This window comes from Meles meles, chromosome 4 (genome assembly GCF_922984935.1).
Source record: "Meles meles chromosome 4, mMelMel3.1 paternal haplotype, whole genome shotgun sequence".
NCBI lineage: Eukaryota > Metazoa > Chordata > Mammalia > Carnivora > Mustelidae > Meles > Meles meles.
In genome coordinates, this window is record NC_060069.1 from 89,163,769 (window position 1) to 89,179,570 (window position 15,802).

At 47.7% G+C, this 15,802-nt stretch overlaps 1 protein-coding gene and 1 long non-coding RNA gene across 2 annotated transcripts in view; both read right to left on the reverse strand.

The window, feature by feature from the left end:
* LOC123939662 overlaps nucleotides 1-1,633 on the reverse strand; it is a 124,255-nt gene extending 122,622 nt beyond the window's left edge. The window contains exon 1 of the long non-coding RNA XR_006817948.1: nucleotides 1,430-1,633. This is a non-coding gene — a long non-coding RNA (uncharacterized LOC123939662). The remainder of the gene's footprint in view (nucleotides 1-1,429) is intronic.
* Nucleotides 1,634-9,464: 7,831 nt separating this feature from the next.
* On the reverse strand, nucleotides 9,465-13,771 carry ZIC1 (Zic family member 1). The gene is made up of 3 exons (XM_046003618.1): nucleotides 12,076-13,771; nucleotides 10,508-10,671; nucleotides 9,465-9,828 (listed from the first exon to the last, which is right to left on the reverse strand). The coding sequence occupies exons 1-3, from the start codon at nucleotides 13,055-13,057 to the stop codon at nucleotides 9,631-9,633; spliced, it is 1,344 nt and encodes a 447-aa protein (XP_045859574.1). The 5' UTR covers nucleotides 13,058-13,771; the 3' UTR covers nucleotides 9,465-9,630.
* Nucleotides 13,772-15,802: the final 2,031 nt, after the last annotated feature.

Genomic DNA, 15,802 nt, shown 5'->3' on the forward strand with positions numbered 1-15,802 from the left:
CAGGCCAGGGTCCTAGCCACCAGCCTGCCCTCGCTTTCTGGGCTCCAAAGTCTGGAGACAAATCGAACAAAATCAAGTTGAGGGACGCATCAACTTTGAAATAGCTTTAAAATCTGTGATTCTCCTCTGTAGTGCCCCACTGCCTGGCAGATATAAATTCTGACACTCTTACTAACTCTATTGAGTAAAACATTAACTCAAAATATATGAATCTCAAAGAAGAATTATTATCATAACTGTGCCGCTGCCTTTACAACCTTGCCTGGTGTTAGGATTTAACACAACAGAATTCATTAGAATGAATGATTAACCTTATTTATAAGCATTTCCTCAAAGTGGCGACTTGGAAAATTTCAGGAATTATTCAAAGAAGTCTTTTTGGTTTTATGTTGTTTGTTTTTTAAGGAGATAGGAATGTGTCTTTTACGGGGTGTCCTTCACTGCCCTTTTCAGGCAGCGATTGGCCCTCCTGACATTTGGTTAAGCCTCGGGACTTAAAAAGATCATTTCCTCGTACACTAATTTGAGCAAAATCTGGATTCAGAGTGTGGGTTTACACGCCCAGCTCGAATGTCTAATGTATCAAATCCTCGTTAACGAATGGCCCACTTCGTGGCCGTGTCAGCCAAAGGTCAGCCCCGTGCAACAGGGCAGCGCGGTTCAAAAGCACTCTTCCAGAGCCCTGTCTACCCCTCCCCCCAAAAATCCATCTTTCACATTTCAATAATAGAGCACACGGAGTTCCAACAAGAAATACCAAGGCTGTTTTTCTTTCTTTCCTTCTTTCTTCACATTAGTGACATGTAAACGACGTGTCCGAGGGCAACTACTGAAAATTTAAGTTTATTTTTCCCCCCCAGAGGAAAGGGAGTGGAGTTAGTGGACAAGGTAATTGTCGAAATGTCCTCAAGAGGCACGTATATTTGAGAAGTGTGACTGAGAAGTCTTCAGTTAAAATAATGACAACAACGACGACGACGATAACTTCACAGCATTCAAATGGAAACCATGAGTAAACTTTGTTGGCGACCTTAGGGATTAGAAACTGCTTTGGGGAAGGGACGGTTCTCCTCCCCTGCTACTAGCCCAACACACACACACACACACACACACACACACACACACACACACACACACACATTTAGAGACCAGCAGAAAGCTCCTGCTTAAAAAGGTAGGTTTTGGTGTCCACAGGGACAACGAGGATCCAGGAGAGCAAGGATCCTTTTCGCTCCCGCCTCCGCGACATTTCTGACTACCTTGGGGTCCTCGGCGTTCATACACACCAGCCGCACAGGCTGGATTGGCGCGGCTGCTCCAAATCAGCCCAACTTCTCAGCGCGCGCCGCGGGCCACGCGCGTGCACGAAGTCGCGGGCCCAGTCAGCTAGGAAGGTGGAGGGGCGGGGTGGGGGAAGAACGCGACTTACCAAGTCTGGGGTCTAGATTTCGGGAAAGGTTGGCAGCAGACAGAAGCCGGGCAGATAGTCCTACCGAAGACGGGCAATATGGGCAGGGACTAAGGCGCGAGTGGGGGAAGGAAAGCGCCTGTCTGGTTTGGGGTCCATCTTGGCCCCGGCCCGCTCCCCCGCCGTCGCTTCCGCAGACTAAACTCGGACTGACCGGAGGAGGCCACAGAGCCCGCCTCGCCTCCATCAGACCAGAGCCTCCGGGCCTCCGGGGCTCTGGCGCCGACCCGGGGGCGCCGTGGGGGTGGTTGGGGGTGGGGGGAGAGGCGTCCCCACTCTCTGGCCCGGGAGAGAGCAACCACGTCGCCAGCATGGATGCTGGCGGCCAAGCTGAGCAGCCGGGCAAGTCCGTCGCGCCCGGCCGCTGGCTAGCAGACCCCGGCCCGCTCCCGCCCCCGCCCCTCCCTTCCGTCAAGCCCCTCGCCAAATGAAAAGGGTTCTTTGGGCCCTGGCCTTTTGGGGAGGAACGCAAGAACCCACGCTGGGTTTGAGCTTTCCGCTCACAGTGAGCCCGACACAGGTCTTCATCATAGGCATGGAGTCCGTGGACTCTAGATCGTCCCCCCCAACACGCAACAACGCGTTCGAACACAAAAGGAACCAAATCGCGAAGGGTTCCCTGTGAGGTGGGACTTGTGGCGGGGAGGGTTCGATCAAGCGATTCTGCCGTCGGGACTAGACGCTGGGCTCTCCGGCCTCTGGGGAACTCAGACAAGAGAACCCTCCTGCCACAACCCGTTAGGCCAAATCCCCGGGTGTGCGAGTGACGGGCTTCTGCCAGTTCTCTGTGGGTCCAGGTCCCTGTGGCTTTTCTCCTGCCATCTTCGTATTATCAAGCTCTGAGACCTAGAGCCTGGGAAAGAGGAAAGGCCTTGTCCTGGAAGGAACATTTCCAAAACCACTGGGCCGCACCCTTAAGCTGAAGACTTAGTGAGTGGTGGCTGTCAGATTAAATGATGCTATGACTTCCCCACCCCCCAAGAACTGGAAGGGTGAAGCTGGCCCTGGGTTACAGTGCAGGGACACAAGGCTTCTCCTGTTGGCAGTGGGGGAAGCAAGAGGGATGGGTGTCATGGAATGGATCCACCCATTCATTTACAACTAAAATCCAGAGGAGGATTGGAACCTGTGGCAGCCATTATCTGATGACAGGGCACCTAGGATTTCGACTAAAACAGCCAAAGACAGAACTCTATAGAGGCTGATCTCAAAATAGAATAATACAAGAACCCTCCACCACCCCTCCCCTTTGTTTACAAGTTGGTCATTCCACCGGACAGGTTATGTACTGACTCTGGAACTGTCAATACAACGGCCACAAAATATCATGCAAAGTGCAGGACCCCAAGAATTTCTCTCTCCAAACCCCACACTTTCCAGGTCTCTCAGTCAGGGCAGCTCCTCTACCAGTCATCAGCTAAGCACGGTTGAGCTTAACAAAACTACATCAACTAGAGAGCTGACAAGCATCATTTGGGAAGGGTCGATGAAAATCTTAGACCAAGGGGCACCTGGGTGGCTCAGTGGGTTAAACCTCTGTCTTCTGCTCAGGTCATGATCTCAGGGTCCTGGGATCGAGCCCCACATGGGCTATCTGCTCAGCAGGGAGCCTGCTTCCCCCTTTCTCTCTCTGTCTGCCTCTCTGCCTACTCGTGATCTCTCTCTGTCAAATAAGTAAATAAAATCTTTAAAAAAAAAGAAAGAAAGAAAGAAAATCTTAGACCAAGCTGTTGCTAGCCCCCTAAATGGGTAAGTGGGACACAGAGAGAGGAAGAGCAGCTAGGAGAAAGAAAGGGAAAGGGGAGAGAGAGAGATAAGGGGACATTCAGGCCTATATCTGGGCAAAGAGGGTGGGCGCTAGGAAAACCCCTACTGCCCTTTTCCCCCTCCCCTCATCTCAGACTTGGGCTCTGATTAGGTACCAGATGAGTGGAAGGTACATATTCATTCTCCTTGGATCTAAGGGAGAAGGGCCAGGGTGCAGCTTCCGGCTTAGGAGAGGACTGGCAGAGGGAGAATTCTCAGTGTGCTTGTCTCTTGGCTGGGGCTTGCGCACATCGCAGGGCACGACCCTTGGGATAAGGGGGACTCTGCCTGGCCAGCTCAGCTTGCGGTTCGGAAAACAAGGAGCATAGGCTAGAGCCTACGCTAGTCTGCCTGGCTTTGTGAACTCACTTAAACCAACGCGGTTTGAAAACAAACACGTGCAGCTTTCTCGCCGCACTATTTTGGCAGCCCGGCCAGCGGCTTTCACAGGCCTGAGCCTCTGAGAGGTTCCCTCAGCAGCCCGCGTGGGCACAGGCGCCTCCTGCATATTCATCAGCACGTGGAACCGCGGGCCGCGGGCCGCGCATGCGTACAGCTCTCCCAGCCGCAGCCCCTGCCCGCGGCAGCGACTTGGAAAGCGCCCCGCCGGGCTGCGGGGTGGCGCAAAGGGCCCCGCGAACGCGGACCGTCCGGCCATCTGTGGAGGCGCTTTAGGGAAGTTTTGCTGTTTTGCTCCCATCCCGACACACACATCCACCCAAAAGCGTGTTTATATTTTTTCAGGAAATTCTCCAGGACAAAAAGCTCCCTTGACTCAGAGAGTCGTCCGCTTCTATCCTCTCTCTTGGTTTTACCTTCCTCCACAACTCAGTTTTCTTTGCGAAAAGCTAGGCTTTTCCAGGATAGAAAAATTTTTAAAAGGAATCAGGTTGTGAGCTTCTCTCGCCCTCTTTACGTCTGTATGTCTTCTGTAGCTTAATGGGAATTGTCACACAAAGGATAGATTTACTAAGGTATCTAGCTTTCAAAAGTATGGTGGGTGTTTTTTTTAAAGATATGATTTCCATGTTTATATCCACGTTTAATAGTTGATTCTTGTGTATGCTATAGGTGAAAATATCACTAAGTTTCACAACCAGTGAATTCCCTGCATATACTAGAAATTCCTTGCAACTATCACAGGCAACCAAAATATTGTGGACAGATGACAGCAGTCGTATGTCTTTAGCATTTTCACGGCCAAATAATGTCATTTCCATACTAGATAGCTAAATCCTACTTTTAATTCTTGAAAAATCCACCTCCAGGATAGCATCAATTAGAAATTACTGTTCTAGCTCCTTGCTCTAAAGTGGAAATAAACCATAGGAACTAATGCCAGAATTCAGCTTGCATGGTAAAAATAGTCCCTGGTTTGGCTTGATCTTGTTTCCTCTTGCTCAGGGAGAGACTCTGGAGCAACCAGTCTTGCATAAATTAATGGAGAATATTGCCCATTCTCTGTGTATATTACACCATTATATTTGCAATCAACTTTGAAGACTCAAATGTGACATATCATAGAAAGTTATTAACATGTTTCTTATTTTTTCCCCAAACTAGTGCTTATCACTTGAAAAAAAATAGATTGCTGTATAGTTACCCTTATAAAATATTACTTTCTATATCTAACCAGTTTGAACGAGTACATATTACTGATGGTGATGAGGTTGTAAAAAGCTGCACATACCATGTGCAATATGAACCTTTAGTGGTTAACTGGCATAGATGGGATACATCTTTTCATTGCCACTCTATTTCCAAGAATTCTAAAACCAGAGAGTGATATCAACTGTGACCATCTTCATGGAAACATTTTTTTTCCTAATATGAACACACAGTTCTAAGAACTATACTTGATACTAGGAGGAAGCAAGAACTCTGTACCTAGAGAGGAGGAAATAAATTTGTAATTAGTATTTCACGTTGAAAAAAAAATGTGAGTTGGGAATGTCTGAAATCTGATGGTTTCATATCTAGTTCACAAGTAATCAAAAGCACCACAAGTTCAATGTCTTCCTTTGGAGTTTGCCAGACCATATACAGTTACTCCCCAAGCCATCTTAAACTGATGCTGCTCTTTAAGGACCATAGCCTTCTCCAAGCCGCTTCCTGTAAAGAAGTATGTTTTGGTACTAACTACACCAGCACTTATTCACCAGGGGTCCAACACACTTATTGTATCTTGGCCCCAAAAAGGAGATCTCTGGAAGGTTTCAGAGCTTGGGAGTGTAGTTCTGTTGCCAGTCCTTTAAAAGTTCTGAGAAAACTTCACAATCAACAAATAAAAACATCTAAATGCCAGGCCCATCACCAAAGAAGGTTAGTGCTATTTTCATTGTCAGCTAAAGCAAAAAAAAAAAAAAAAAAAAAAAAGATAAGCATATGGGCCAATTGAAAGGTTACATCTTTCTTTTGGAGGTGGTTTACTTCTTAAAGGTTAACTTGAATGCTTGACTTTAAAAAATCAAAATCATCAGCTGCAAATGCTTAAAGCAGTTGGGGGTAGCTTTTGAAGAAGAAAACAAAGGATCAGAAATGTTTGAAAATTACTTAACCTCCATATAAATGGTGCTTGTATATTTATATGCTTACTCTGTAAATGTACACACACACATATCACAACTCATTTCTCTTCATTTCTCAAATATGATTGCTTGTACTTAGGCATTTTTGTTGACACAATATAACTTTTTAATAACTTGTCAGTTGTTCTAATCACTTGATAGTACCGAGAATACAATACAGTGGAAATATGAATCAGGATGGCTTTCTGCCTAAACCAAAATCCACAGCTACACACAGAAACCAGCCATTTGCAGCATATTCAGCTCCTGCTAAATAGGGTCTAACAATATATCTCGCTGTTCACATTCATGTATTTCAAAACCTAATAGCCCATGAAGAAAAGTATGAAGAATACATCTCAAGAAGCAGACATTAAAGGTACCAGCAAAATAATAGACTACATTTAAGTTTGAAGCATTATTTTAAGCAACCTACATCATTAATGACTTTTTCTTTGTGGTGGGTGTTGGGGAAGAGAAGCATAAGGGGCATTGGCATAAATACTGCCTTCTACTATAAAAGTTCCTTTCCTGTGAGTGAGATTATTCACAAACACACACAGTATTCCTCGAATGATTTTTTTTTTTAATTATTTGGCCAAAGCCAAAAAAAAAAAAAGTCTTGTAAATGTGAAGTAGTTTTGAAATAAGTATTAACCCCTAAAATTTACATTTAAAATATCCTATAAATTATATATCATAGTATATTTAATTATTATACAAAATGATATTAAAGTTAAAAAATCACCCGAAACATAACAAATAGTGACACATTTATATTTCCAAAATTGAAGTAAACTGCTTTTAAGAATGGTCAAAGAAAAAATGCAGTCGTTTACTATCTTCTTAAATGTACTAACAAAGTTTAAAAATACTGTTGTTATTATGATTATTATTATCATAAATACTCATGGTCAGGATCCCAGACATTTTGATCTTTATGGGAAGGGGAAGGATTAATTGAGGTGTTTATCTTTCTTAGAGAGATGGAATGATCTTCATTCCTCTTTCTATTTTTTTTTTTTAATTATTGGGCTTAATATCTACTGTCACTTCAAATACTACACTGTTAATCAATCTGAAACCTCCAAAGCCAACTGGGGACAGCTTTTGGTCTCACAAATTTTAGGAGCTAGCAGCATTTCTTGTTTAGGTGTTCGGCTTCCTTAAATCTCGCTAAACCTTGCAAGGTGGCGCTCTTTTCATGAAAGGTTGATATTTACTCTAATAATCACAATAGTATTTTTTAAAAAGTTAACCACCACCATCTTCCAGTTTTTCATGTGCTACATAAACTCCACCAATTCCCCTCTTTCACCAATGAAAACTTTGTTGGCCAAAAGTGACAAAAAAAATGGCAAGAGATGAAAAGACATGTCAAACAAAGGATTTTTTAAAAGAATTTAACACTTTGATTTTGTAATTGGTCAATGATATACTCTGAAAAATTAATGTCTCTTTGAAATAGATGTCAGTATCTTAAGGGGTTCTCATACTTTTGCAGGGTTTCCCCCTCTCTTACTTTCCTTCTCAGAGTCAGTATGGCCTATGTTTTCCTGAACACACATAGTATATTTAAAAAAGCAGGTCCAGGTTCGTCCTTGTCCACAGTGAGGTCAGTTTCTGCCTCCTGCTCTGACACATCCACACCCTTGCAGCTACAGCCAAGGCCCTGATTTGTGATCTCCCCTACGCTGTCTGCTTAATGGGGCGATCATGCAAGCTACAACCAGAGACAAAGAAGCTCGCGTTCCTACCAGCACAGCTAACTTCGAAGGAGCAGCATAGCTTGCAAATCTATCAAACTAAACTGCAAGAAAGACAATCTGATTTAGAGAAAAGGCGTTCTGCTACAGTCATTAAGCACAAGTAATTTAGATTTTTTATATTGTCTCCTCATTTACAAATTTACTGTATCAACGCCAGCCAGTGGAACGAATTTCTTAAGTAAATGAGAAATAAATAAAAGAGATAGAAAGATAATCAAATTACAGAAAATAATTTTCTTCCCTAGATGTATTTTTTAAAGAACTAATAACAGTAGTAAAATTATAGGAATAATAACATATCATAGGAAGTAATTAATTTAAATTAACATCACATTTGAAGAAATATAAGTAAACCGCTTTATGGACATTTACTTTTGTACAAAGAAAGGAAGGTTTGTAAAAGCATGCATCACCATCCTGAAAATTAGTTATGGCCATAAATGGTTTAATTGAAGACAGCAATTTAAAATATGATATTGTAAATCTGCAACTCGGTTTCAGCCCAGAGAATTTAATTTGGGGGGCAGCGGAACCCTCTGCTTCAAGTTCATTTGCAACACGGCAGAGTGAGCCCCAAGCTTCTGACAATTCACCTACATTAATATTGATGTCGCCTGTGCAATTTATTTCTGTTATTTTTATGGTTGTTATTCTACGTCTGCAAAGGTCATTTAAATTATACAGCGGCCGAAAATTTGTTTCATAAATTTTGATATAAATACTAATTACACCCTCTCGGAGAGCCAGCAGGGTAGCGTTCATTTATCACGTTTATACGACCTGCAATGACAGAAAGGGAAGGCGAGGGAGACTGGAAAAGCTTTTCTAGAGACCCACTAACGCTGGCCGAAGAGGCAGCAGGTTGCTGGGGGTGAAGAAGAAATTCCTACCACAATCACTGAGATTTAAGAATCTTTAATAAGGTACGAAAGGTTACCAAACAGTTCTGGAAACTAAAGTGTACATACGAGTTTTTCTAGCCATAAATATTGAATAGCTGTAACATGAATAAACCGGCCCTTTACATGCGGATAAATATGGAAACTAGGAATTATATACATTATGTGGTTGTATCTTTTGCCAAAAGCAACGGACAATTATAGTTTATATCTTTTTTAATATCACTTTACATAAACAAATGGAACAGTTTGACACGCAGATCCAGGCTCGTACTATACGAATTCTTGACAGGACGTGAAACAACATTTTACTGCACTAAAGTACTTAGACTTTGGGACAAGAAATGTTTGCACTTTATACAAAAAAAAAAAAAAAAAAAGCACATTAATACCAATAATATTTTGTTAGGTCGACGTGGAGACTGTAATCGTACAAAGTAATTCACATTTTGGTACACATTTACTAGAACATTCTTGCCATTCAGTACAAACAGTTGGCTTTCGGCCGCCCACCCCACCCCCCCCGCCCGCCCGCCCGCCCAGCCCCCTCCCCCCTCCCCCAATGCAAAGACCACAACGCCACGAACCCACCCGCCCGCTCCAACCGAGATATAACTATTTACAGAATCCAACAGTACAGTTTTAAGCTAATAATTCTGTATTTACAAGAATGGAAAGTAAAACAAAAACAAACAAACAAAACAGAACCCCAGAGAGCCTGTTCGATTCCGACGAGAAACTGGCCCTCGGTCGGGGTTGGCAGCACTCGGACAGGCAGCCGCCTTCTCCTCGACCACCCTCCCGCCCCTTGGCTACCAAACCTTTGCCAGCAACAACAACAAAAAAACAAAACAAAACAAAACAAAAAGGAAAAAGAAAGAAAGAGGAAAGAAAATTTTTTTAAAAAGGAAAAAAAGTAAGGGTTTGGGGCTTTCTTTCTCTTACTCGGTCCTGGGTCTATTGGCAGGTTTAAAAAAAAAAAAAAATAGAACTGCGGTGTCTGGGGCGGGGGGGGAGGGGGAGGGGGCTGTGTTGATTCGCAGGGTTCATTCAGTAATATTTTGTGTACGTGTGTGTTCAGTCTCTTAAATAGGGTTTTGTTCGGTGTTTTGTTTCTGATTTTAAACGTACCATTCATTAAAATTGGAAGAGAGCGCGCTGTGGCCGGCTGTGTGGTGGACTGCGGAGGAGGAAGGCGACAGGGAGCTGGTGGTCGGGTTGTCTGTGGAGGGAGACACGATGGTGGGCGGCGTGGAGGACTCGTAGCCGGAGCTGGCGGCGGGCGAAGGCTGCGAGCCCTGCGAGGAGGATTCGTGGACCTGCGGGAATAAGGTCGCGTTTTTACGGAGATAAAGAGCCCGCGCGGCGGCGGCCTAGGACGCGCGAAGGCCGCGTACCGTCTCCCCACGCAGCGCTGAAGCCCCTTGAGCTCATGGGAGGCCTGACCCGCCGGACTTAGGCTTGGTTGCCCGCCTCCGCCCTGCAGGGCTCCAGGGAGGGACAGCGCCCCCGCCCCCGGGACTCACAAAAGAAAAATAGATCTGGGAAGGGGGAGGCAGGATTTGAGGCAAGAGCCGGCGACGGTCCCTCCTGCAGCCGTTGTACTTTGCTTGCGCAGATTTAGGTAAGCAAATGATTGGGTCTGTGTGCAAGAGCCCAGCACTTCTGCCAAGGCTGCCAGCTACAATGGCGGCAGCTCCGGCAGAGTCAACGCGCTGGTACAGCCCTGGCTACCTCCCTACCTGGGCCAAATTCAGTCGCGTACTTCCTTCTTTTTACTTTCATTATTTAAAAGTAAACTTAGAACACCCCTGGGTGCCCTCGTGACCCTTTCCAGCCCCCACCCTCTCTGCCCAGCCGTACTCAGCTAAGTGGAACCTTGGCCTTTCTGCCTCCGCCAGCTCCTTCCACCACCCGGCTGCCACTCGCCGCTGGGCCCTGGCAGAAGAGTAGAGCGGGTCCTGGCTCAAAGGCGGGCAGCGAGAGCGCGGCGATTACCTTCATGTGTTTGCGCAGCGAACTGGGATGCGTGTAAGACTTGTCGCACATCTTGCAAAGATAGGGCTTGTCGCTCGTGTGCACGTGCATGTGCTTCTTGCGGTCGCTGCTATTGGCAAAGCGTCGGTCACAGCCTTCGAACTCGCACTTGAAGGGCTTCTCCCCTGGTGCGAAGGCAAGAAAGAAAGAAGTCTGATGATAACAAATCCTGCGGCTATTTTTAAAATTTTAAACAATGATAAAAAAAATTTTTTTTTAAAAGACAGCAACTCAGTGTTAGTACTTTGCAGGTTCAAAAACCCGGGTCTTCAACAAAGTCGTCTATCTGCAGTGTAATTATAAATATCTCAACTACTTTAACTCCTAATCCAATTACATCCGGATTTAATTTTTTATTATTATTATCAGTGATGGTAGTTTTTCTAGATCTCAGAGTGGCTGCAGGTCTGGCTGCTGGCTTTTCTGCCCAGAGCTATACAGACGACTTCGGGCGGCTTCTACCTAGCTCTTGCTTTCTAATTTTCACATTGAGAACTGATTCTCCTGCTGTTTTGCTCTTCTCTCCTCCCCCTACCCCCTCCCCGACGCTCCGCACCCCCCTCGTCGCCTCCTCCACCCCACCCCACCCTCTACTCACACTCACATTTTATAAGGTAATCTGGGCCGAGAGCTCGGCGCCGCAAATTCTTCCTTCACTCTGGCTTTAAACCCCAAGTTCCAAACGCGGTTCACAGAAATCACCCAGGCAAACCAGAATAGGGACGCAGACAGGATTCCTGGTCTTACTGGAGCTAGGAGCCCGGAATGTCCTGCCAGCTCAGACCACAGCCTTGAGCTCGCCGCGAACTTTTCTTTTAACTGTTCCTGGCTGGTCTCTTTATTTTTAAAGGCTAATACAGAGCATTCGGTGTTTTGAAAACTATCTCATAAAATCTAATTGACAAAAAAAGACTTCTCCACCTTCTATTGACTCTCCCAACTCTTCAAGCTTACTCAAAAACAAGTCACTACTAAAATTAGGCTCTTTAAATATGCATAAGCCTCCAAAAGCCTCCTCAGGCCCAACTTATTTGCTTTCAATACCCCCCCCCCTTCGGTTTTTGTTTCTCTGCGCCTTCATCTATCTCCTCCAATTTCCTTAGTTCCTTCATTTGACAACATCTTCACTAAGTTGCTTAGAGGAAGATGGTAGCCAGAAGCAAATGTTTAGATTTGTCTGCAGCTGGAGCGGCTGGCGCCTCCGCTGCCAGCAAGGACCGGCCACCTCTCCTGGCTTTGCGCGCTGCAAGGGCTCCACAAAGCTGGGCTTGTCTTTCTGCACTCCCAGCCTTTTTTTAGCCCTCGTGTAAAAATCTATATTCCTAGATACCTCTTGTCCAATCCTGTCTATACCTCTTCGTAAGTTCAAGCCTCAAACTAAAACCAGCGCACACTTTCACTGCCTGCCTGCTGGAACCTGACGCCCAGACCAACCACGGCCGGGTTTGTGCTCCCGGGCAGCTGACTTTTAAACTTCGGGTCCCAGGCCCAGGATGGGGGATGGGGGCTCAAGAACAGTGGTTTCGTACCTGTGTGCGTCCTTTTGTGGATCTTTAAGTTCTCAGAACGCGCGAAGACCTTGCCGCAGCCAGGAAAGGGGCAGGGGAAGGGCTTCTCGCCCGTGTGCACGCGGATGTGGTTGACCAGTTTGTATTTGGCTTTGAAGGGCTTGCCCTCGCGCGGACACTCCTCCCAAAAGCAGATGTGGTTACTCTGCTCAGGTCCGCCGACGTGCTCCACGGTGACGTGCGTGACCAGCTCGTGCATGGTGCTGAAAGTTTTGTTGCACGACTTTTTGGGGTTGGCCAGCTGCTCGGGCTCGATCCACTTGCAGATGAGCTCCTGCTTGATGGGTTGGCGCATGTAACGGAAGAAGGCGCCAGCGCCGTGATGCGCGGCCATATTCACGTTCATGGGCCCGTAACCGTGCAGCTGCGGCGCGGCATAATGCTCCGAACGCGGGCTGGTCACCTGGCCGTACTGTTCGGGCCGCGGGTACATGTCCCCGGAGAAGCCAAGCCTCATCTGCCCGTTGACCACGTTGGGCGACGCGTGGCCCGCCGCCTGCTCGTGAAGGCCAGGGAAGAGGAGGTGGCCCGCGGCGTCCGTGTGACCGTGTGGGCCCCCGAAGCCTCCGGCTGAAGCAGCGAACAGACTGTGTTGAGCGCTGGCTGCCGCTGCCGCGTCGCCAAAGCCCCGGTTGCGGAACAGAAAGTCCCGCGTGGAGTTGAAAGCTGCGCTCGAATAGGAGCCGACGTGGCCCGGGTGGTGGTGATGGCCCAGGGCCGCGGCAGCCGCGTAGCCGGGGGCCTGCGACGTGAAGGCCGTCTGGCCGGCGGAGGCCAGCTCGTGAGAGCTGGGGTTGAGCTTGAAGGCGCCCATGCCGTCGGCGAACGGGTTGATGCCCAGGCCCACGTCGCGCTCGGCCACGTCGCCCGCGGAGTGGTGGCGGGACGCGCCAAAGGTGGTCACGCCGATCGCGGGGTACTGGGGGCCGGCGTCCAGGAGCATCGTGGCTGCTCGGGGCGAGCCCCGGCCTCCCCCGCCCCCCCCCACCCTCGCCCGCCGAGGAGGGAAAATCAGGAGGAGGAGGAGGAGGAGGAACGGGAGGCGGAGGAAGAGGAAGAAGAAGAAGAGGAGGGAGGAGGAGTCGACCCACCTCGTGAAGTCCTAGCCCGCAGGCAGCGGCGCGACGCGCCGGGACGCCCGCCTGACCAAGCGCTGGGAAGCCGGACGGCTCCGGGCCGCAGGCAAGGCGGGCTCCCGCGCCCGCCAAGCAAACCCCGCCGGCCCGGCTCGCACTTTTCGCCGCTCAGTCTCTGCCGAGAGGACCCTGCGTCAAGGCTGCCCAGGAAAAGGCGTGGAGCATCTCAGCCCCCCAAAAAAAAACTTCCTCCCGGATTTGTAGCATAGAGGAATGTGAGCGCCGGAGCCGCTACTACTCGCCCTTTCTCCGCCTCGCGCCGTATGCCCCTCCTTACTTCTCCACTAGCCCCTCGCCCTTTCTTTTCTCTCTCTCTCCTTTCTCTCAGGCTCGCCTTCTCGCTCCTTCACTCTCCTTTTTCCCCCTCTGCTTTTTGCGGGAAAAAGGGGGGGGGGGGAGAAAAAAGAAAGAAAGAAAAAGCCAAAGAAAAGGCGCAAATCATGCACAATATTGTCTTTTGCGGTTTATCTTCCTGGGGAGAAACTTTCACCTCCTCAGCCGGGCGGTGAGCGCGAGACTGATAGCAGCAATCATTCCTGCAGATAAATGAATTGAAAGGACGACACCGTCCCCCCCTTGATGAATGGGAGCAGGGGGAGGTGTCACGTGCTGCTGACGCGGGCGCCCATTGGTGTGCCCGCTCTCCCCCCGCCTGCAGCCGCCGCGCCAACGGAGGGCGCGCCGAGGCGCCGCGCGCCGTTCATTGGCCCGCCCGCCTCATCAATCCCAGGTATTGTAAAGCGCTTGACATCCCCTTTTGACAAACAGGGCTGCCAGGAGTAGCAACTTTTTTTTTTTTAAAGCCAAATTTTTCCCTCTTCTCATGGAAAAATTGTTTCGCCACGATTCCTTTTCCTTCTTGCAGTCATATACACTCTCCTTTTATCCCCCCCCCCATTCCCTCTCACTCTCTATTTCTCTGTCTCTCATCTCTCTTTTTTCTCTATCTTGTCCTTCTTCAAACCTGCTCGTAGCTGAGCGATTTAGCTACTCGGGGCATCTCCGAGAGTAGGAGGTGGGGATGGGGCTGGTAAACACAGGCACTTCCAGAATGTCCCGATTCAGCAACTTTCTTTTCTTTCTTCTCCCCTCTCCTCCCCAGCCCCTTCAAGGGCAGCAAAGGAGGCTTTTGTTATTTGCTCCTTTTGAAGTTTGCTTCCCTCTAGCCTCGTCCCCCTCCTGTTCATAATTTAAGATCTCGGTAGCACACGGGCACTTGGCTAACTATTTACAAGAAATGTGATTTCTCAGGGTAATCGGTTGCCTCATTTTCTCACTTTTATCAGATCGATGAGGCTTCCTGCGCCCCCCCCCCCCAAATAAGCACAGGTGGAAGAGAGCTCTTAACTTTCCAGGTTGTTGAGGCGGCATTTTTTGTGTGGGGGGCAAACTGGAAACATTGTTGCGGAGTTGGTGGGTTTTTTTTTTCTTCTCTCCAGTGTTATTCTTTTTTCTTCCTTTGCCCTAGTCTCCCTGGTCTGCCCCCCACTAACCCCCTCCCTCTGCACTCCTGTTCCCAACCGAGGCCCCTTTCATTCAGGTAAAACTGTAAATTTCCCAACGCGCCATTGTTCTTCAATACTGCCCAAAGCTCTCTAGAAATCCCCGAATACTTTTTTGGTATTTAAATCCCCAATAGATAGGACCAATGTAAATTTTGTGACATTCAAACCTTTTCTGGTTCACAAATCAGTCACCCTTGTCACAGTTATTGAAATTCCGCAACTCGCCACACCAGGACGGTGGAAAAAGCGGGCGCGGTCTTTGTTGCCGACCAGGCTTTTGATCGCCAGAGAAAATTTACTTACCTTCAGATGAGTGAGCAGAAAAAGAAATAACACTCCCTTTGATTTAGTTAGGAAAATGCAGACATTTGGATTCAGTGCAAACATACAACACTCGCTTGTTTTCGCGATGCGGCCCTCGATTAACCTGTCTTTGCCCAGCGCAAAGTCTATTCAACAACTGCGCGTAGTTGCTTTTTGTCCCGTCCACAAAGAGCCATTGACTATATATTAAAATGATTGTTGAAAGGTAGAGGAGTATGGCACTTAAAAGCAGGGGTAAAAAAATCCCTGTGACTCAATCAATTAAGGCGGGCAACATTTATGCATTTCAAAAAATGCACGCAGATGCGGGGGGTTGGGGGATGAAGGTTGCATTTCTCGAAGCTCTGTTTAAAACCCAACAGCCCGAGCTGGGCCGAGGGTTTAGCTGAAGCGTCTGCATATTCATTAGGTCTAATTATTTTCTAGTAAGGAAAACACAAAAAGCCAAGAGTCGGAATCCTTCAATTTGCCCTTTGTTTCTAACTTCATTTGGCTTCTTTGCAGCTGAATCAGAGCCCTAAACTCTTCTCAGACAAAGAAACCTCAACTCATCCTTTCACTGGCGGCCCCGTTGGGAAACTCACCAGTTCCCTAGTGAGAGGAAAATGAAAATGAATATTTTTTTTGCCTAGTCGCCTGCGCTGGCCACACCGGCTGGAGGAAGGCAGGGTCAGTGTCGGCCTCTTCTTGCCTTTTTAATTTTCTGGTCTTTTCATCGACTAG